Source organism: Ascaphus truei, chromosome 12, assembly GCF_040206685.1.
Source record: "Ascaphus truei isolate aAscTru1 chromosome 12, aAscTru1.hap1, whole genome shotgun sequence".
NCBI classification, from domain to species: Eukaryota; Metazoa; Chordata; class Amphibia; order Anura; family Ascaphidae; genus Ascaphus; species Ascaphus truei.
In genome coordinates, this window is record NC_134494.1 from 53,252,111 (window position 1) to 53,276,132 (window position 24,022).

The following is a 24,022-nucleotide window of genomic DNA, read 5'->3' on the forward strand; positions in this document are numbered from 1 at the left end:
TGCTTGTATTGCTTCTTTAACAAAACTACAAAACATGCAGAAGTACTAGGTACTACATTGTGGAAATAAATGTAGCTATGTATCAAATTATGCACAAGTCAGACCCCCTAGGTATGAAACTTACATCTTTTCAGCCTGGCAGCATACTAGCATCTGTGTGCACTATGTAGAAATACAAATGATGTGAATAGTAATTGCAATAATTGAAATGGAAACTTCCCATCTTCATCTTTTTTTTTTGTACTTAAGAAATACAATGAAGTGTACAGTAGTTTGGAGATCGGCAGCCCTCAATGTTTCTTAAAGCCTTTCCTAAATTCCCTTGAACCTTACCAAGTAGTGGAAAGTCTCAAAATTGCTGATGCCTTTCAACATACTTTAGCAGATATAATCAGATTTCACTTGAGTCTCCATCTGATGCCTCCACTTGGGAAGGAGAGTCAGTAAACAGAGAGCATGGGGCAGGCAGGGAATTTCGGGAGAGTAAATGGCATCTGTATAAATTTTCCAGAATGCTGATACACTAGCAATCACTAAAACTATAGATTTTTGTTCTAATGTGTGTATTCCTCAGCCAATTTTGACAGGATCGCACAATAACATTAGACACAATAATGCTATGGATGGATCAAGTGGGGACGACAACTTTTTTGATACAGTATTTCGTGACCTGAAGAACAGACTATCGCCCTAAAAAGGTTGCCTATAAGATATATTCTTAGTAGAAAATGTAAAAAAACTCGCCATTTTTCATCCAAGTTCAGCATGAATACTCCCATAAGCATTATCGTCTGTTTACTGAAACTAAAAGGTTGGTGAGAAGTCTCAAAATTAAATCACAATTGGAGAATCTGAGTGAGACAAGTTGACAAGCTCATGTAGTCTTGGTGTATTCTTATATTTGCCTGACATGTGAAATTAACAAAACTCAATACCAAGTAGGCAAGTCAAAGATTTTTTCAAATAAAGGTGCATTTTATTATGAGATTCTTGATGTGACATATCTTAAAAGAGCAATCCATGCAATATCCTACATGTGTTTTTTTTCTGTAGTATTAGATATTTATTAAATTTTTTAAATTCAACTCTTAATTCCATTTTTAATGAGTTTTAATATGAGTATCTTTTGATTTCTATGGCAGGTTTTTACACACTTCCCCAGCAGCGCAAGATCTTTGCGACAATTTTCTGTTTGGATCAGTGGTTGCTAACATTCCCAGCAGTTTGAGCTGCAAACTGTGACAATAGATAATGTTACCGTAGTAACCGAATAGGGACAAGTTCATTAAATGTCAGCTAATGTGTAGCAACCTCACTAATGTGCCTGGTATCCCCGGGGCTGACCAAAAGACACAAATAACACCTTCTTCCCACGGCTAAGCTTATTTCCAGTCATGAAGGTAGAATCACCATTTAAAAAGTCTTTAAATGCAGTGACAGCCTGCATGCTGGTCACAGCTCAGCACCGGACAACACAACGCAGACAGAATGTTTCTAACTTTCATTTTGAAAGTGATTTAACACTCGAGGAGGCAAAAATGGAACCATCATCAATTAATTTGCCAGTGTATAAGCACTGCTGTATTTCCCCAAACTCCTTTGATCAATACCAGTCGCCGTACATTTTCTCTTCATCCTGTTCCTGACATACATTTCAAAACCTGTTCATTAAAATTAAGATTACACGTGCCTGGCCAGGAACAAAACACCTGACAGTACCACAAGATCCCAGCATAGTAATGTAACCGTGATTATCTGTAATGATTCCATTTCACTTTCTGCGCATAGCATTTAATTTTCATTAATATTTGAATAGCTGCAATAATTACAAAATAACTGCAATGATAGAATGCTACCTCTCAATGGCATTGAATAAAAATGAAAGCAATAAGAACACGTAGGGCATTATGGGGCCTATTCTGTAAGCCTTGATAAAAAAAATTGCCGGTCCGTTCATGCCGCCTGTTTTTTGAGCGTTGATATCACGGTATCAGAACGCCTCGATTACCTGTGATAGCAAAATTCCCAAAACGGGCGAGTAGCCGGCGGCGTGAGGATCGCCTCTCTCAAAAGGGCTTACCCGGCGATTTCTTTCCGCTGCAGAGAGAGCTGCACAGAGAGAGCCGCCTCTCCCTGCGCAAATCTTTCCAGCGATCTAAATATTTTAATATACATTTTAATACTAGTGTAGATGAGCAGGGGGTTTCCGAGGGAGAACCGCATTGATTTCAGTCCCGGAGACCCCCTGTTTCCCAAGATACAGGCTCCGGTATGGAGTACCGGTATCACCTATGCATTTTATTCCCATGGTCACGTGACGCGAGACATTTAAATGCATAGGAGATACCGGCACCCCATAACGGGGCCTGTATTTCGGGAAGCAGGGGGTCCCAGGACCTGAAATCAACGCGGTTCTGCTCCGGAGACCCCCTGCTCATCTACACTAGTATTCAAATTTATATTAAAACCGCTTCATTACCTTAGCGGCCAGCTGCTAAGGCAATGAAGGGGTTAAACCTCAATAACCTGTTTCTTGGGGCAGAAGGGGTGGATGAAGGGGGTAGTAGTCCCAGGGTGGGTGGTTAGGCCTGCCTGGAAGGTTGTGGGAGGAGTTAACCCCTTCACTACCATAGCGGCGGGAACCTGAAGTCATTTTTATAATTGCTAGTGATTCTTCTGTTTTTAAATATAACTCACTATGTGAAATTCATAACATTAATATATTTAGACAGGATAGAGTAATATGTGTATAATGAAAGGATTAGTATGTTTGCCAAAATATGCCAAAGTTATTTTAATTGAGTGTTACATATGCAAAATGTCGGCATTTTAATGCTTAAAATAGCATTCCTGCATTCTGTGCAACTGCTAGTTAAGACGCCAAATATGTGTAATGGTCTAATAAGCTAAATCGTCCAATCTGTAAACCCTGATGGCAGCGCAGGACAGGATCAGCATTTATTACAGCTTTTCTGCATGTAATGCAATAGCAATCTCACTTTACTGTATAGATTCATGAGGTCCACAGCAATAAGACTGAACTAGAAAATCAACAAGAGAAGCAGAAGAAAGATATGTATCAGGTGTTGCAAACTGAATCAAACTGAGTCCTTTTGACTTTGTGTCAGTGTATCAAAGGGATTTGCTAAATGTTATGTCCCAAGTTGCTGTACTTGCACCATAAGTGTTTTGGGGAGTGGGTGTAGGAGAAAATAGAGTATTATAATGAGATGTATCAAAAGTTCCTTTTTAATTGAATCACTTCCTTTGCAATTAAAAAACAAAACAAAAACAACAACAAAAAGCGTAAGGTGTAAGAACAACAAAAAGCGCAAGGTGTAAGTGTTATTAACCTCTGCTTCTAAGAGAGTTGTACCAAATGTAAGAAGCAAGATAAACTAGTGTAGATGGAGTGCCGGGGTGGAGGGGGGGCACAGCATCAGGGTGCCCTGCGCCCTTCCGACACACCGCGATCACATAACCGTCTATCGAGCAGTCAAGTGATCGCGGCATCGCTAATAACGAGAAAGGAAGAGGAGTCCTCCGTTCCTCTGCAGGTTAGAATGCGTTCAGCACGCCACAGGAGCACAGAACGCAGTCTCGCCCTAGAACACGAGCTGGCTATGGTTATGGGGCCACTGGAGTGCCAGACCACATGACGTGCTGGCTTCTCATTGGCTTAATAGGTAGGTTTCTGGACACAAATCGATGCAAATGATGGCTCACGGTTTGGGGGAAAATTTGTGTCATTTTGATACATATTCCCCAAAGAGTTCTGAAGCGAAAGGAAAGTCATGCGTTTATTCAGAAATAAATATTTGCACCAATAGTATGTCTGTGCTAGGCAACAATGGGAAGCTTGCCAGGGCAGCATCATTACGCTGGAGAGGAGTCTATACTCTGAAGGGGTTAGCATCTTAAACATGTACACTGGTTAATGTATTGTTCAGCACAGGTGTGAACGTGCATTCATTTCCCTTTGAGTACTCTCCATGACCTTACATTAAAGCATACTGGCCCATGTGTACTAAGCGGTTCTATGTCAGAACACACCTCATGGTGCCGGAAAACCCCTGAGGCCCATTCACTTGACATAAGATGGTGTTCTGGCATGACACCACTAAGTAAATATAGCTTACTGTCTATTTTCAATATCATAAATGGAACTTCCCGGTTTCCAAGATACATACCAATTTAGTTGCCGTTGTTACTTCCTGGACTTTTAAATCATTGTCTAGTAAAAATTTTGAAAACCAACCCCCCCCCCCCCAACGTTGCAGCTTCCTATTGGCCTGGATCTGTGACATTTGGTGGCCATTTTGATTTCTCTAAAGGGCAGGAAAACCCAGAAAACTAAAGGGGCAAGCATCTCGGGAACTTGGGTGTCCCCAGAGCTAAACATTGTGCAGGTAGGTGGGTTGAGTGCTTTACAGTAGAAGCTACAAAGTTGATGAGACTGCCTTTATCCATGAACAAGCATGTAATGCTTATTTATGACGGCTAAATTCAGAAAACAACTTTTTAAGCATATGTTACCTAAAGTAGACATATTTTACTTGGATGCATTGCATTTAATCTTGTGGGCGACATTTTGTTTAGTAGTTTTTAAATCCATGGCAAGGAAGTGATCCTCTGCATCAATCACAATCCATATAATAAGAACAACATGTATCTGAGTAGGATAATACTGGCAATAAAAAATACAAATATAGTTTTACTGGCTGTGTCTACATAATATTAGTACCCAATGAAAGGATTGGGCATTTACCAGTACAATGTAAGAGGGACTTGCAATGCATTATTCTGTCATACAATAAGTTCCATGGCCATTCAACAGCAAAAGGTTTGAAAACTATGCAGGAAACAAATGTCATTGATGATTAACAAAATATGTATACTACAGAGTACATTTCATTTGAAACTATTGCTTAGTTCTATTTGATTTCATTATGTATTATTGAGTACAAGTGATATATGGGAGATATTTCAATCTCTGTTTAAAAAAATACATACATGTAACTTAATTCTAATTACATTGCCATCTAATGCATAGAGTATGGGTTTCCTGAATTGACAGCAGAAAGGGGGTTATACACTAAAGTTTAATTAGTATTCTCAATCATTACCAGCCATTCACTTGAATCATAATTTCTGATCAAGAATGGCTATTGCACTTTAGTGAGTATCACGTTTTATATTGGATGGAAAAATTCACTTGCTTGGCCCTGGATATGTTAACATTTAATTTTAACACAAAAATAGAAAATGAAGACAAATAATTATTTCTGACAGCAATTGAGTAAATCAATTGAGGGTAAATCTTGATTACGGTCTAATTAAATATATTCTTTATGCCTATAAATATTTGTTACCAATGCAGGTTCCCGTTGGAAATCCATGTCTAACCAAGAGAAGCAACCATACTATGAAGAGCAAGCTCGACTTAGTAAGATCCATTTAGAGAAATACCCCAACTACAAGTACAAACCTCGACCGAAACGCACCTGCATTGTTGATGGCAAGAAACTGCGCATTGGAGAATACAAACAACTGATGAGGTCTAGAAGACAGGAGATGAGGCAGTTTTTCACTGTAGGGTGAGTAGATAATACAATTCGATATAGTAATGAGCGTGTCTTGTTTAACAGAAGAAGATTATTAAAAGCCCTTGATATTAAATATTTTATACACTCCTAAATCCCCAATTATTTTTTTACATTTTCTAATTCTAAAACATATCCTATCACTGAATGTTCAATGGGTAAAAACTAAAGCATGCACCTTGTTTACGAAGAGATGACTGTGATAATCACAAAGGGAGAGACTTTGTATAATACATTCCTAATACCAATACTAATGGCTGTTGCCCGATACATTCTGTACAAGAAAACAATATACAGTACATTTCTTGCTGTTAATCTCATACCAAATAAATAAGTCAAAGGGAAATAGTATAGATGATGCTTCAGATATGTATTCTTTCCTTCTTGCTTTCATAATTAAAATTAAATTAAGTGAATTATTGGCTTACGGTTGTGCTAACCAATCCGCACTATAGTCACAGAAAATGTTGCTCAAGTGAATGGTAATTCCACGTGCAAACATGGTTGCATTGGTTACTTAATTTAGCTTTTAATGTTGGCTATTATTTGAGTTATATAGTATTTCAATCTGACTTTTTGACTAGTTTTGTTACGCCATCAGCTACATTTTGACTAAGTCTTTCTGGAAGACTTTTTACTTTTCTGTCGAATAATGAAAATGTCTACTACACAAGCGCAGTAACCCGTACCATAGCTGATATACTCTATTTTGAGAAATGCAAACAGTGACAATCGAAACTGACTAATGTTGGTTCGTAGTTCTGCCACTTACTTATACTTGAGGGACAGAGCAGGCAAATTAATTTCTAACTCACTGTCTGTCTTTAAAATAAAAAATATATATATTTATTGAAAATAGTCCACAAGTATAATTTTACACATCAACACACACATTAATAATAAAAAGAATCTAGCAGCATAATTAGCTGCTTTACTGGGTATATTATATTTTTATCAACACAGTTGATAGGATGGTGAAGGATATCGAAGACTGAGCTCAATTGAAACAGAGTCTAAATACTTTGATGCTACACCAGCTAGTGATTTTATAGTTAAAAAACAAATAAACATTGTATTGAAATACAAGGAGAATTTACAAATAATTTTGAACTTTTCAATGAATCCAATATCTCCATAGCTCCCTGTTGCAGGGTACATGCAACCACACACCCGGGTTCTCTTGATAATGCTTCTTTATTGAGCCTTAAAAACATACAGCACACAAAACAAAATAGCTTCTCTTCAGCATACAAAATCAAAATAGCTTCTCTTCAGCAGACAAAAACAAAATAGCTTCTCTTCAGCATAGAAAACAAGGCAACTTCTCTTCAGCATGCAGGACACAGACAGTTCATCACACATGTACTTTGAAAAACAGACCTTATAGCAGTAATCTCTTCAGTATTTCAGTCCTGTCTCCTGACCAGCTAGCTTGCATGTGTGTACAGCCTGGGGGTTTTAAAACACCTTGATTATGCAGCTGGGGTCAGACTAATTAAGCAGCCCTTCTCAACTAAAACTTAACCTCGTCACTGCTGCACTGCAAGCCTAAACATAAGTTTGCCAGGTATATGGCTGGTGACATTCATTCACCCTGTCACATTCCTCCCCTGTTAGTGTGTGGCTGGGGCCACGCACGGCTGAAGCCCGACCATCCACCCTTCTCTAGAAAAGAAGTCAGCATTTGCATTTTCTTTTCCAGGCCTGTGCGGAATCTCAAATGAGAAGGGTTGGAGGGCCATATACCACCTGGTCAATCTAGCATTGGAGTCCTTCATACTATTTAACCACTTTAATGGAGCATGTTCCGTCACCAGAGTAAAATGGACTCCTGCCAGGTAATGCCTCAAAGACTCGATTGCCCACTTTACTGCGAGGCACTCCTCAATCACTGAGTAGTTTTTTTTCCTCGGGAACAATTTCCTACTCAGAAAAAGGATCGGATGTCCCCCTCCCTCAAACTGTTGTGACAACACTGCCCCTAGCCCTATCTCTGATGCATCGGTTTGCACTACAAAAGACCTGTTGAAGTCTGGGCTTCTAAGGACAGGACCCTCTGATAGACACCTTTTGTATGTCCTCAAAGGCTCTCTGACACTCCCTTGACCATACCACTTGTGTAGGGGCACACTTTTTTGTGAGGTCCGTTAATGGGGCTGCAACTTCCAAGTAGTTGGGGATGAACCGCCGATATTACCCTGCTAAACCCAGCAGAGAGCGTACCTGCGTTTTTGTTTGGGGGGCCGGAACTTCTTTCAGGGCAACTACCTTGTCGGCTAGTGGCCTTACTTTTCCACCTCCCACTGCATACCCTAAGTATTTGGTTTCCGCCTTACCTAAGGCACATTTCTTAGGGTTGGCTGTGAGCCCTGCCTCTCTTAGAGATTTGAGGACCGCTTTCAGCCTATTTAGATGGGCCCGCCAGTGTTTACTATAAATGACAATGTCATCTAGGTAGGCTGCGGCATAAGCCCTATGAGGTCTCAGCACTTTATCCATGAGTCTCTTAAATGTGGCTGGGGCTCCATGAAGTCCAAATGGCATTGTCACAAACTGGTATAAACCCATGGGAGTGGCAAAGGTTTTTTTGCACTTGGACATTTCCTCTAAAGGTATTTGCCAGTATCCTTTTGTTAAGTCCAGCGTGGATATATATTCCACGTTACCAAGGGCGTCAATTAACTTGTCCACCCTTGGCATCGGATATGCGTCAAACTTGGATACCGCATTGACCTTTCGGAGGTCCACACAAAAGCTTACCTTCCCATCGGGTTTAGGGACCATAACTAGTGGACTACACCTCTCACTGCATGATTCCTCAATCACTCCTAAGTGTAACATTTCTTGTACCTCCTTCTCTACCAGGGCCCTACGACTTTCAGGCATCCTATAAGGACGGGAACGTACTTTTACCCCAGGTGCTGTCTCGATCACATGTGAAATTAAATTAGTTTGCCCTGACAAATCAGAAAAAACATCATGGAATTGTGTAATTATTTCTAACAAGTCCCCTTTTTGTTCAGAGGACAACTGTCTACCCATTGGGATTTTATCATCACCCACGATTTTCTCCCGTGGGGGCTGAGGACCCAAGTCCGTTTCCTCCTCCACCGGGTGGATGAATAGAGACCGCTGCATCTTCTAGGGTTTCAGCAAGTTCACATGGTAAATTTGTTTACCCTTCCTGGACCCTGGTTGAGCGATCTCGTAATCCACATCACCCGTGCAGCGGAGTACTTCGAATGGGCCCTGCCATTTGGCTAGGAGTTTGCTCTCACAACTGGGTAACAACAACATCACCTGATCTCCTGGGTGAAACACTCTCATACGAGCATTTTGATTGTAATGTCTCTCCTGACTATCCTGGGCTGATCTAAGATTCTCCCTAGCAAAATGCCCGACCACATCTAGTCGCTTCCTAAGGTCCAATACATAATAGAGGGTATTCTTAGAAGGGGACCGCTGTTCCTCCCAGGACTCCTTTAGGAGGTCTAGGATACCCCGGGGTTGGCGGCCATACAGCAGTTCAAATGGTGAGTATCCCATGGAGGCCTGGGGAACTTCCCGCACTGCAAATAGCAGAAAAGGAAGAAGTTCATCCCAGGCGCTCTTCTCTGAATCTACAAATTTCCTTAGCATCCCTTTTAGAGTTCGGTTAAATCTTTCCACCAATCCGTCAGTCTGTGGATGGTAGACCAATGTCCGAACAGACTTGACCTCTAATAATTTTAAGACATCCTGCATCAGTTTAGCCATAAAATTTGTCCCTTGGTCTGTCAACATAACCTGGGGAAGTCCAACCCGTGAGAACAGCTGTAACAACTTGTTGGCTACTTGCTTCGCTGTTGCTGTTCTCAGGAGGAACGCCTCAGGATATCTTGTGGCATAGTCAACTATTACAAGAATAAACCTGTGTCCTTTCGCAGAAGGTTCTAGAGGTCCTACCAAGTCTACCCCAATCCTCTTAAAGGGAACTGACACCAAGGGTAGAGGAACCAAAGGGGCTTGTTTTTGTCCCTTCGGACTAGTTAGCTGGCACTCCGGACATGCCGCACATAACTTAGCAATATCACTATGCATCCCTGGCCAATAGAATCGGGACGAAATATGGTCCAATGTTTTATCCCTGCCAAGGTGACCACCCCAAGGGACAGTACGGGCTAGAGTGAACACAGATTTAACAAACGCCTTTGGTGACCTCCCCTGTTTGTGTCTGCCTATTCACCCTATACAGGATATAATTTGATAATTCAAAATGGGGGAATACTATCACCCCCTTTTCATTCAATATCTGCTCATCACTTTTTACCACCTTATCATACTGTCTAAGAAGGACTGGGTCTTCCCTTTGCCTCTGGGGAAAATCAGGGAGGTATAGGTCTGGTAAATCTCCAGGGCCCATATCCCCCTCCCTCTGGCCATCCCCAGCCATCACTTGTGACTTCTGGCTACTAGAATGGTCACCTTGAGACCCAGATTTCTGCAACCAGTACTGTTTGTTAGAGCGTCTTTGCTTCCGAGTTTTTGGAACCCGGTGTCTACTGGAAAAAGGTCTGCCGAGAAGGGGAACAGTTTGCCAGGGTTCTCCTGAGCCATAGAATAAGGCTCCTTGTGAGAGACTGAAGCCATTAGGTCTGAAAAGAAAGGCCAGTCCCAGCCGAGCACAACGGGGCAGGGAGCCAAGGAGCGACTCCTACTTCTAGGTAGGCCTCCTGACCTTTTACCTGTAGCCGGATTTTGGCCGTCGGATACCGTTTTACATCGCCGTGTATACATTCTATACTCCATGGAGAGTCAAAAGAACACACGTTAGGCGGTAAAAGTTCCTGGAAGACCAGAGTTTTCCCAGAGCCCGAATCTACAAGGGCCTGGACGGTTTTTCCTCCAACCTGGGCTGGAAGTAGCCAGGGCTTGTAATTTTCTCCAGTGAAGGCCGAGGCGATGGTCCTGCTGAAGGAACAATCCATCTGTGGACAGTCCACATGCCGGTGGCCTTGTTCTCCGCAGGCGGAACATGAAGAGGGTTCCCTCGCAGGAGGGGGCCGTGGATAGTGCTCCACTGGACCGGATACTGGAGACCAGGCATCTGGTGGGTCCTGTGGGCGACGTCCTCGTAAGTTCCTCTCATTTGGCGACAAGCCGACATCAGGAAGGGGATGAGGGTCTCGGCGGTGCCCGGCGTTTTGACTTCTTCCTTGTTGGAAGGACTGCTCCTTTCGTGGCACTTGGCGGTTGCTCATGGAGGGGCCGTAGTTTCCCCGTTGTTCCAATCTCCCTCTTTGGGTCTCCGCAAGTGCTGGTGAAGTTGGATCCGTCGGGTCCAGGGCACTCGCCTGATCCTCGGCCCCAAGGAAGTTCTCAACGAGTCGGACCGCCAAAGCTAGGGTTTCAGCAGCATGGCGTTTTACCCATGAGCATGCGGAAGGGGTTATTATCTGTAGGAATTGTTCCAAAACCACTTGCTCAAGAATTGCCTCCTTAGTGCGCTCCTCGTGTTGTATCCAGCGAGTACACAACTTGCATGTGTGTACAGCCTGGGGGTTTTAAAACACCTTGATTATGCAGCTGGGGTCAGACTAATTAAGCAGCCCTTCTCAACTGAAACTTAACCTCGTCACTGCTGCACTTCAAGCCTAAACATAGGTTTGCCAGGTATATGGCTGGTGACGTTCATTCACCCTGACACACTCCCCAATTGTCTATTAACGAAGAACTTAATTTGCAGCCATTTTCATTTGTATTGTTCAGTTGCCTCATCAACATTTGTCAGTTCTACAAAGTGTTATTCATGTCCTAATAGGTATGATAACTTAAGCACGACAACATTGTGAGAGGTTGATAGAATTTAACGAACGTACATTTTTATGTAACAGATTTACAGCGTCTGCTGCAGTCTGATTTCTTTGAAGAAATCTGTTTTCCATTTCAGATTAGTTACAGTTGGGTTGTTAATGATCCTTGCTAAAACAATAAAATTGACTTAAGTCAATTGGTTAAATGCTTGAAAGACTAATTATAGCATTTAAGTCCTTAGGGAGAATACTAGAATATAGTATGCAGTCTACGGCGACAGTGCTAAACATATTTGGATTCCATGGAGCATTCATTTGGTAGTGACTGTGGGTTAGCTAATTTCGTCAAATTATTCGGCAGTTTTTATGAGGCAAAGTTTGCTTACAGATAAAGAAATAACAGGCAAATGGACATTAACCAAATTTGGAAGGGCGGGTAGCAACACTTCAACACATAAAACATTTCTTAATGTAGGTTATCGCCCTTCAAGCTTTTGAAGATACTGAAGGCGGAGTTTATCATCAGTAAAGTATTGTGTGTTAAAACTACAGATGTAGACCGTGCCAGTTGTTCCAAATGATAGAATAGCACAGTATTATACAGTGCAGCTCGCAATATCACACTTTCCTTCAGGTTTAATTTTGGCACAGTATATTGTAGCATTCCACCACATACAACAAGGTTAGGGGGTCCCCAGGGGGGCTGGAGGCAGAGCATTGTGCTAATGGATTCCTTACACTGGGCGCCTCCTCATTGCTACTGTGCTGGGGCTTCTGAGAGTTGTAGTTCAGCTCTAGATCCAATGTTTGAACAGCAGGACCACAAATATCACAATCTCTTGTGTAACCCCCAGAAAGAGGAGATCACATGACGGGCATCAAACAGTCAGAACAGAGGCTCCCAGAGATGTACTAGTTCCTATAGGGAGGTAGAAGCTGTACCCCATGCGTCCTCTTTCCTACACCCCCCTGCTTCTTATCTATGCGTCTTGCACCCCGCTCTCTCTTCCTCCTGCCACAATCTCTCGCTGCTTCCCTCTGATTCTACCTCCTGCCCACCTTACAGCCCCTGTGTCTGCTTCCTGTATCCACTCCACCTCTCCCACCTGCACCCACTGCCCCTCTCCCTTCCACCTGCACCCACTGCCCCTCTGTCTCACTCTCCTGCACATTTTTTTTTTGCAGGAACAGTGTAAGCTCTACAGTGCAGGAGACACAATCATTTCAAAATAAATACATTTTTCTAGCCGAAGGATAAAAAATGTTTTAAAAAAGAAAGTAGAATTTAAAGCAGGTTCTCTCATATTTATAAATCTTCCCATTACCATTAGGCCAGAGAGAGAAAGAGGGGTGTCACTTAGCTTGTCCGGAGCGGCCCTCCTCCCCCTGCAGCATCACATTGCATCACATTGTCATGGCGTCACGACGCTGCAGGAGGAGGGCCCCTATTGTGTTGGTGTCTACGGGCCCCAGATGGTCTTAATCTGGCACTGCTTATACAATGAGGTTTCTACATTATTTTGGGTTTGAATTGCAAAATTATTGATACCGAAGTATATAAACTTACTAAGTTTAATACACTTACTGTGGCTTCGTGAATAAGCTCCATGAGGAGTAAAGAATCAAATTTAGCAGCGCTGTTTCTACAGAACAATTTGCATACATACCGTACCAAAAAAACCTGCCTCTGAAAGCTTTTTGGTTACAAACGCACCAATAATTATGTATAAGCTTCAAAACAATTGTTAAGCAGTTACAGTGTTACCTTGAGTAGCAGTATTTTTATCTAGTACTAATGACATGGTTACAGTGTTACCTTGAGTAGCAGTATTTTTATCTAGTACTAATGACATGGTTACAGTGTACCATGTATGAAAACCAATTAGAAATATATATTGTATTTACAGTAGTGAAAATCACCTGGGCATGTAAAATGTTATCTAGCATTTCTTATGTTTGTGCCAGAGTTGAATATATTGCAGAATTGGGGACAAATATAAATTCCAAAAAGCCCACTGACAAATTCCCCCAACTATGCAACCCCACACACCGCTATAGTAACTACTTGGACTGAGTTAAAAGGCACTTCTTAGACATTTTTCAAACGATGGCCTTATTTAAAAGTCTTTAGAAATAATGTGACAAATCTTTCTGTGAAACGCAAAACTGCTAGAGATTTTACAGTGAAATATGTGGTTACAATAAAATAAGGAAAAGTGAAGGCAGTGTGTGAAATAAAATATTTTTCAACGGTCTGTGGGGACTGGGGCTTTACATTGTACAGAATGACCATTTTCAATGCAGAGACTAATTTCATTGGCATTCAAGACTATCTATTACAGTACTGTTTTTTCCCCCCTGTTGTTTTTAGGCAACAGCCTCAGATACCAATTAGCACAGCAACAGGAGTTGTGTATCCTGGAGCTATAACTATGGCAACTACCACACCATCACCTCACATGACTTCAGATTGCTCAAGCACCTCTGCCAGCCCTGAGCCCAGCATCGCTATTATACAGAGCACTTACGGCATGAAGATAGACAGTGGGAGCATTGCTGGCAACGACCTGATGAACGGCGGGGATGAGATAGAGATGTTTGAGGACTATGAGGATGACCCCAAATCGGACTACAGCAGTGAAAACGAAGCCAGTGAGGCTGTCAGTGCCAACTGAGGCGTATTCACTCACATTTAAGGAAACAAAGAGGAAAACATACTCTTGACTTTTGTTGGAGTTTTGAACAAAAAGAAGAGCCAGCATGCACATGTGGCTCCCGCAGATCCATCCGCAGAATGGTCTTAAATATTTCTTCATGTGTGAGACAGATTTCCCTAGTTTTTCTTGAACTTTTTTTTTTTTTAGGTGAAGACATATATTCAATATCAGACATCAGGACTTGAAAACTAAAATGAACCCATAGCTGTCTTACAAGTCTTACATTTTTTTAGTGTGTTTTCCTTCTTTTGAATGCTGATAGTTTTAAGTTACTGTTTTTTAGATGGGGGTTAAACATTCTCACTCAGGTATGCTGTGCCAGCCAACAGGTTGTGAATGTGTTTTTATGCTGAATTACTTTGGAAGATAAATACCGATTTTTACATATTGTGAATCCAAACCCGTGTACGCATCTGCACACAGATAACCTAACAGAGAATGTCTTCTGAATCCCTTCTTTCCCCCAGATGTGTTTTGATCTTCTAATGTGCCAAACGTTTCATAAGTCTGAAGTCTTAAGGAAAACACTATAAAGTCTTAGACAATCCTTTAGCGTCTATAAAAACTAGGTGGCCATTCATGGAGTGGGCAGTAGCTGTTACAATGCGATAACTCTTACCATCTCTCGGTGAATGATTTCCATAACCTAATATTTTCCAGAGAAATGCAAAGTACTAAGGAATTTGGAGAAAGAATAATTAAGAAGCAAAAGGTGACACTGTGTGCTCATTTGCATGTCATTACCCAGAATCCCTGGCTGCATTGGAAGCAATGTATGCTAAGAGATAATGGGAGAAGCAGGGTTGCAGACCCGTCAGAGACATGTGAATGTGCTCACAAGTGATTTTTATTTGCTGAAAGAGAATATTGAAACTTAATGTGCTTATCTGTTTCAATTTGCCATGAGTATAAGCTAGTACCATACGGAAGTAAGCACAATCGAGCGATCACCAGTTATAAATTGGACTTAAATGAGTAGTATGCAATATGTTGGCCCTTTGTTGAATAACCCTTGCATTCAGTCTTAACACATTTACTCTTAATCTGATATTATCCATTCCAGAATGCCATAGGTCCATATGGCATAACTCATTTTAAATCATGAAGTGCCACAGAAGCCCTAACACATTACTCCGCAGTACGTAGCAGGCCCCTCCAGCACCGAACTGTTTTACAAAACACTGTTGGAGTCATTAAATTTACAAAAGATAAGTGTGCCCTTGAAAATTAGGAGAACACTACAAATATAATTCGCAAATTTTAAATACACAGAATATAAAATTATCACTTAAAGTAAATAGGGAAATGTGATATAAATCCTATTTCTCTCTGTTACAACGGAGGACCGTAGAGTTTGGCTGTATCATTTCGGAATCTGAAAGAAGGGAAAAGCTGTAATTGATAGCTCAATGTTTTTTTCCCGCGTTTTTTATTTCTATTAACCACACATTATAGAAGTTATGTGGTGTTTAAAAAAGGGACAAAAACCCTAAACCGTACATTTACCTTGACACTGTGTGCTCATTTGCATGTTATTTCCCAGAATCCCTAGCTGCAGTGGAAGCACTGTATGCTAGGAGATAATTGGGAAATGGCAGTTTTGCCGACCTTACATATACATGGAAATGGAATCACAAAAAGAGATAGGGTTGCAGACTTGTCTGAGATGTGAATGTGCTCACAAGTGATATTTTTCTTTACTGATTTCTATTATCAACCCTATTATCACCATTAGAGCTTGAATATTTAAAATAACGTTGTTTATGTTTAGGTAAAGTCCTAAAATGCAGGGTTGCAGCCGGGATACTTGCAAACTTTTGTAATTTGGATACAATATTTTTAGGACAAAGCGAACTTAAACACATATGTCGTACTTGATATTTCGAGAACACATATTTCCCCCTGTGTGAAATGACTTTTGAGATCATTAAAGGCCGTTCCTCAGTTACTTGAGGATGGTTCATGTGGACCCGTTTAATCAGGTACTGTCCAACGAAATCTTTTATTTTCCCCACAATCGAATTTGCAATTTCCAAATGATCCAGAAACAAAATGTGAAATTATTTTATAGACATGCAAATAATTTCAGCAGAGAAAAATATAAGTCAAATTAATAAAAGGCATTTTTTGTTCCTGCAAACCATAATCATGGTATAAGGGCTACGTACAAAGTCTCCTGGCTGCAAAACATAGGCAAAACCAATACAAATCTATTGCTTTAGGAACTAATTCTATTGCTTTAAATAGTATTCCTTTTCTTTATATTACCATAATGATTTTTAAAAACAAAATTGCACTGGCTTTGGCCTTGTTTTTTTTTAAAGAAATGATTAAATAGCCCCATTAATGTTATTTTATAGTTATATCAACATTTAGTACTTTTGTGGCACAAAAACCATAGTCGGGCTCTATGAGAGAAATATCGGTTTCAGTCTTACCAATCTAATGGTTTGTTCCCTCCTGCTTTCACTCCGTAAATAAAATAAAATACTCTAGAATCTCACACAGAACAAAATCTGAGTATTGCTCATGCCTCTGTATGTCTGGACTATCCCCATGTCAACATCATTTATCATACGAGAGGTAACTCTCAATGTATTACTTCCTGGTAAAAAATATTTTATAAATAAATAAATAATATAATATAAAAACATATAGCATATAAAAATATTACTTGTGAGCACATTCACATGTCTTAGACAGGTCTGCAACCCCGCTTTTCACCATTATCACCTAGCACACAGTGCTTCGACTGCAGCAAGGGATTCTGGGAAATGACATGCAAATGAGCACACAGTGCCACCTTTTGTCTTAAATCCATTATTACACGGAACCCTTAAGCCAATGCTTGCTGTTTTAAACACAGCTTTTAAACACAGCCTGGGATCAGATGCAAAGCCAGTTAACCCACTCACAGACAGCTATTTCGACATTACAATCAATCATTTATCATTTCACAAATAAAAACAAATTAATTTCTAACAAACATACCTTTAATTGTGACCCGCGTGTAGAAGAAAAACAATTAATGGAGGTACTACTCACAAATATGAAAAACGATTCAGACACCAGAATGGGCCAGATTGATCCATTATAGCAGTTCATATTAGAGCTGTCTGGAACCAAATATTCAAATAGACATTGGGCCAGATTTTACCAAACTGTGCTACAGTACTGTACGTCTTCAAGCATTATAGGTTTAATGCTATTTAGTCAATTGGGGCCATTGCATCATTAGCTGGTGAACGCTCTTTTTCAGCTGACAAAAGGTACGGATAAAAACAAAATTAAATAGCTAGTTTTCTTAAAATTACATTTAAAGGGGGGGGGGGGTATATGTCTTATTTTCATAATATTTGCTCCCTTCTCATTGAAAACAAGCAACTACACAACTGGCATGACCCCCCCCCCATCCTCCACACAAGTTAAAGGATTACATATTTATTGACGTCTTACAGTTGCTCTGCAGTAAAAACATATTCCTCCTTTCACACTTTTTATTTTCATTTGGTCTTGTGGCAGAATGCTGTAATACCAGCACTGCACATGACATAATTATTTTTATGCACAGGCAAACATTTAGATTAGCAGTTAATTTTTCTTTTTTTTTTATGACCATGGCAAAAAAAAACAAAAAAAATCCCCCAATATATTATACAGGCTGGTGAAGAACAAAAGGACTGTTCTTTAATTCTGAAACTTGATTTTGCTTGTATTACAAAAAACACACACACTCACAGATGTTGTTTCGTAAGTGTTATAAGCACTGGATATAAATGGTATTTTTTATCACTTCTGACTAATGTGAAATTGTTGTACGAAAACTACATGAACAAAAGTCATCTGTTTAGACTCGTGTGGGCTAGCCTCGCAGTTGCCGGATAGGAGTCATTTTTATGTTATTTCATTTATTTATGCAAAATACGTGTATGTTTGAACACTTTGTTTGAGCTCCAAGCTTCACCAGCATTCATGCTGTGTGACCAAGTCTGATTCTCTTAGACGATTGGCCTCACTTGAATCACCAGACTAGAGATTTACATTGCACTGTTTGAAAAGAAAGAAAGGGTAATATATTTGAATAACAATATTACATAACAGCATTAAAATCTATTTATTAGCCATCACTGGCTCTAAAAAAATATATAAAAAAAACAAAAAAACTTAATGACAATCAAGGGTCTTGTCAAACATATGATTTAGCTTCAACCCCAACCCTAATTTGCCGGAGCTCAAAACAAAGTATACAATGAATTTACCATCTCATTTTAGATTTTTTTTTAATTGTGTAAATATAACATAGGAAATAGATTTTATTTTTCATTCATGAATACTTAGTGAAGTATACAGTAACTTATATCTTTAATTTTTTTCTTTGTTCTTTATCAGTGTACTTTGGTCCATGTTATAAAACTGATAAGTTGCTGTACCTCATGTAGATGTTAAACTTTACACCCGCAGTGAGAGAGCAGTATTGGATCTGTGATTATGGACAGCAAGATGCCTCACTTGCTTATAGCAAGCCCGTATTCCCCAGAACTAGTTTTCTGTTGTCTCAGAATGGGCCACTTCTGTATACATATACATTTCATTTAGCCACATCACTGCTGCATTAGTGTTCACATAATTGCCACACAATTGAATGCAAGTTTGTATAGTTACTCCCATTTCAGCTTCACTTATCTTTGTCATATTTAGTATTAGGATGGTTTCTGCATGGGCAACATGTGTATATCAGTTGTAATTACTTAAGAATTCATCAAAAAAAATGGGATTTTGATGACGATGCAATCGAATGTGATATGAAAATTGTTAAACAGCAGGTACGAAGCAGCAGACCCAATTCCTAAAATGTTCTATTGCAAATCCAGTAAAAAAAAAACCAATCTGTAGCTTATTCCCCGAAATAATTGTATGACTTTTCTCGCTGCGTAAGCCCTAATTAATCAGGATGATGTATATTATACATGTTATTTTTTGTTGTTTATGAGCGTTAGGCGACTCCAAAAACATAGACAAAGCTCAAAAGGGCGCTTAGCAGAGTTCCTTATCTTATTGGTTTCTCATTAACAAAATACATTTGATGTATTTTTGCTTCTTTGTTGGGTAGAACAAAAAGATAACATTCTTGACTTGTCTTGGACATAAAAGCTCAGAAGGGTACATGGAGATGTACTTTTTTATTAATGCATCTTTTGTAAATCAAATTTCTTAGGCGATTTCATGAAATACAGTACATATGGGTACAGGCTGTATTGTGTGTATACTTAAAATGTGTATGGTATGTGTGTGTATATATTTATATTTATATATATATATATATATATATATATATATATATATATATATATAAAACATACGATACCGTTTGAAGCACGAGATCAGGAGACAGCACTTTAAAATAAAAAGATCACTTGTGAGCACATTCACATGTCTTAGACAGGTCTCCAACCCGGCTTTTCACCATTATCACACAGCATACAGTGTGTCCACTGCAGCAAGGGCTTCTGGGAAATGACATAGAAATGAGCACACCATGTCACCTTTTGCCTGAAATCCATTTTTACATGGAACCTTTATAAGCTAATACTCGCTGTTAACACAGCTTTTAAGCACAGCATGGGAATCAGATGCAAAGCTAGAGAAACCACTCACAGAGATGTTTTGACCTTAATTAGTCTCATCGGTGTGAGGTTGGTTGCACTGGCTTTGCAATATTTCAAGGCTGTAGAATTTACCATATACATTTTAAGTTATGGTGTGCGTAAAAGGCAACAAGAAACCTCCACCATATAGCATATAAAAAAAATCGCTTGTGAGTACTTTCACATGTCTTAGACAGGTCTGCAACCCTGCCTTTCACCATTATCATCTAGCATAGTGCTTCAACTGCAGCAAGGAATTCTGGGAAATTACATGCAAATTAGCACACTGTACCTGTTGCCTGAAATCCATTTTTAAATGGAACCCTTATAAGCTAATGCTCGCTGTTGACACAGCTTTTAGTGGTCTGAGAAGTTTATACATGACAAAATACATTAGAATTTGGTACTTTTTAATGGATCATAACCTTAAAAACATCTAATCCTGTAGACAGATGAGCACAGTTATCAAAGAAAAAAAAAGTGTCTTAAGCATAGTCAGTAAAGAAACTTATCATTTTGACAGAGTTGCCAACAACAGCTATTTCACATTAGCCCAGAGAAAAGCCCTCCTAGCGTAGCAGGAACCGGAGGTGCTAACATAGGTAATAATGTGTTTTGGAAATACAGTATTTTGATTAAGTTTGGGTCATCTTGCTATAGACATACTTAGCAATTTAAAAAGCTTTTGCATTTGGAATATTGTGATAAATAGAGCACACAAAACAGAGGACTATGATTTAATCCAACTAGCTTGATGTGAGAAATAATCACAAATCAAGGTGTAGGATTTTGTTCAAGACAATTTATCCTGTTGGTTAAAATGAGGACAAGACACTTCCAGTCAAATGGGTGAGTTCCCTTTAAGACGGTACAAACCAAATTATTTCAGGTTTTTTTGTCAGATGATTTAAAAAAAATAATAATATTAAGTTATATAAGACAGCACTTGGTACCAAACGTTTCATTAGAAATACAGCTGGTAGTATCTATTTGTTCTTCTTCATGTCTTGTTATTGCTAAAGGTACCTTATTCTCTCTGGCAGTGATGGGTTCATTATTGAACCAATTCGGTGCTAGAGGGGCCTGACACATTTTGCAATGCAGTGTATTATTTTGCAACCTCCAACATTGAAGGGTTTTAAAAGAAAATTTTGATTAGAATGTGAAATAAAGAGTTTGAGGTCATAGGTGCTTTCTGTCAATTGCCATTGGAAACTGAAACTGGCACTTAGGTGTATTCTTTTATAAAAGTCAAAGAATATTGATGACCTCAGTTTACAAAAGCACTTGTTACATTTCATTTCAGTACTATTGTTGCTTTTTTTTTTACCCCAGTCCTTTGTTTTGTAAAGTGTTTCTATGTTTTATTTTATACTGAACAGTAGAACATTTTTTATAGTATCCCCCATGTATCATTTTATTTTTAAGTCAAAGGTGTCTTATTTGACTGCTCATTTCTCTTTGAAGTACAACAATGTTCTAATTGATGTAGAAGTATTCTGAAACAAAAGAGTGGTGAATGCAGAAAATATTCTATTAAATAAGTAGGTATGGCAATATGGGAGATGCAAAGCAACTTCATGACGTGGCTCGCAATGTAATTTAAACTCTGCTTGGCTAAGAACCACATGTGAGGTCCTTGGTCCTCTTGCAGTATGGGAAGGTGCAAATATGTAATTGTTTGTATGCTGCACATTGCAGACTTGTTAGTGTGCATTGTATGTTTTTGTCTTCCTTTTGTCATTTGTGTTATGCTTTTTTGTTAAGAAAAAAAAAAAGGAAAAGCGGTCCTCCTCTGTATCCCTTGCCATCTTTTAGCAAAATAAAAATGCTTAGCATTTATGTTCTTACATTATTGTATTGTCATATACAAAAACACATTAAGACAAGCTTAAAGCTGTTACTACATATTCTTACTGTAACTCCCCCTCCCCATATGACATTGTAATTTGTTTGTGTTGTATATTGTGAGATTGTACTCTATGTTAATTTAATCAGCACAATTCACTGACATGCTGGACTGACATGCGGGCTGCTGTTTGGAAGTGTAAAGTTCAGTTGGGACGACCCAGACTGTGTTGTCATGGAACTATGCTATGTTTTCTGTAGCAGCTTTGTGGGTGTAGCTCGTGAGATGATAGGGCTGCTATTTCAACACCCGCTTTCTTTTGTAGAAATTATATGTACAATGCAGGCCTAAGCCAACGGCTGATAACTATTTGGGCGTTTAGAGGAGGGGGGGGGAGGAGGGATAAACAAAACTAGTGTCTATTGCTGCTTTGAATATGTTTTAAAGTCTGAAAATGTAAATAGTTTATTGGGAAAACAAATCTTGTACAGTCCAGTGTAAAGTTTTTAACTGAACTTAAAAAGTTGCCATCACTTGTTTCTCACACTCTCCTCTTGATACAGTACAAATACCTGTTTGCTAAGGATAATGATGATTCAATAAATCTGATCAAAAATGAAAACAAGATCTTTATTTTAGCTTTGCTTCATTGCATAAGCAGATTTCTTGCATCCTGCTGTGCAGTATTGACGTGAGGTACAGTAAATGAAATGATCTTTCAGTGGAACTTTTAAAGGTCTTCTCCTCCCCTGCCTCAGTAAATAATGGACACACACACAGACACACACAGACACACACACACACACACGGACACACACACACGGACACACACACCTCTTTCTGAATGTTTAACATGCAATGTTAGGGTGATATTAAATATGCTAAGATATTGTGATGAGACTTCTCGGGGGAGTGGCTGTGTAAGACTGCCTATTTATGCTAATTTACCTCAAGACTGTCCTCTATCTTTAATCAATTCACCATCACTCCATCTTTTGTACTGCTCTTGACACTTACAAATTAAAGATACATTTTGTTTTATGACACGTGTGTGTGTGTAGTTCCTTGTGCAATTCAAGCACTTTGTGGTCTACATACAGTATCAAGCTTCCAGACTGTGATATTTCAATGGTGCAAAAAAATTATAGGATATTCATAACTTAATGCCATTGGATCAAGGTAGCTTGCATTGAGTGATTACTAGTGACGGCATGCTTTGCAAAACGTTTTTATTACAAGGTCAGGGAGCCATTTTATATACAGGCATACCCCGCATTAACATATGCAATGGGTCCAGAGCATGTATGCAAAGCGAAAATGTACGTAGAGTGAAGCACTACCTTTTTTCCACTTATTGATGCATCGGTACAGGTAGGAAGCTGGAATGCGTTGTCTTCCAGGTAAGGGGAGCACTGTAGTTCTCAAGATGATATGTGAAAAATAAGAAAATATACAGATAATAGTGCAGATGGTAATAAGATTATTGATATTCAAAAAAATGTCTGCCAGTATCACTCACAGATTTCTTCAGATAAAACAGGTGTATCAGAGATCCATCTCTCTCTGATGGGAGCCCTTTGTGTAAACCCGCAAGGGGTTGAAGCCTTATGGACGGTGGTCTTCAAACAGTAAACTTGTATTGTAGTTGAACAGGTCAGATTCTTATATATTCCTCCCAAAGTGTGAAAGAAAGAGAGAGCGCACAATAGTGTAATATAATATGGGTATATTGCACATATAAAACATAGGAATAATGCACTCACATTTTGGCATAAGAACAATTCATTGGAGAGAACCGCTGGTTGCAGGAGGAGGACGCCGGTACACTCAGCTGCTCATTCACTTCCGCGTACGTCACGTCCTGTGACAGCTCGAGTGAGGGCGGAAGAAGCTGCCCAGTTCGTTCGGCTTCTGTAGCTTGCCAGCACCTCCCTGCATTATTCCTTAGTGGTTCAGTGATCTCCAACAGCTGATTCTATGCGTTTCGCTGCTGCTTCGTCAGGAATCCTAAGCCAAAATGTGAGTGCATTATTCCTATGTTTTATATGTGCAATATACCCATATTATATTACACTATTGTGCGCTCTCTCTTTCTTTCACACTTTGGGAGGAATATATAAGAATCTGACCTGTTCAACTACAATACAAATTTACTGTTTGAAGACCACCGTCCATAAGGCTTCCACCCCTTGCGGGTTTACACAAAGGGCTCCCATCAGAGAGAGATGGATCTCTGATACACCTGTTTTATCTGAAGAAATCTGTGAGTGATACTGACAGACATTTTTTTGAATATCAATAATCTTATTACCATCTGCACTACTATCTGTATATTTTCTTATTTTTCACATATCATTTTGAGAACTACAGCGCTCCCCTTACTTGGAAGACAATGCGTGTCTCTATTGGACCAGGA

The 24,022-nt window shown here is 39.6% G+C and overlaps 1 protein-coding gene across 15 annotated transcripts in view; it reads left to right on the plus strand.

Annotated features, from left to right (window-relative positions):
• SOX6 (SRY-box transcription factor 6) overlaps positions 1-22,647 on the plus strand; it is a 561,724-nt gene extending 539,077 nt beyond the window's left edge. For all 15 annotated transcript variants that reach the window (XM_075567743.1, XM_075567736.1, XM_075567734.1 and 12 more), the window contains 2 exons: positions 5,381-5,597; positions 13,767-22,647. In XM_075567743.1, coding sequence (XP_075423858.1) covers positions 5,381-5,597; positions 13,767-14,070 — 521 coding nt within the window. In that variant the 3' untranslated portion in view covers positions 14,071-22,647. The remainder of the gene's footprint in view (positions 1-5,380; positions 5,598-13,766) is intronic.
• The last annotated feature ends 1,375 nt before the right edge of the window (positions 22,648-24,022 follow it).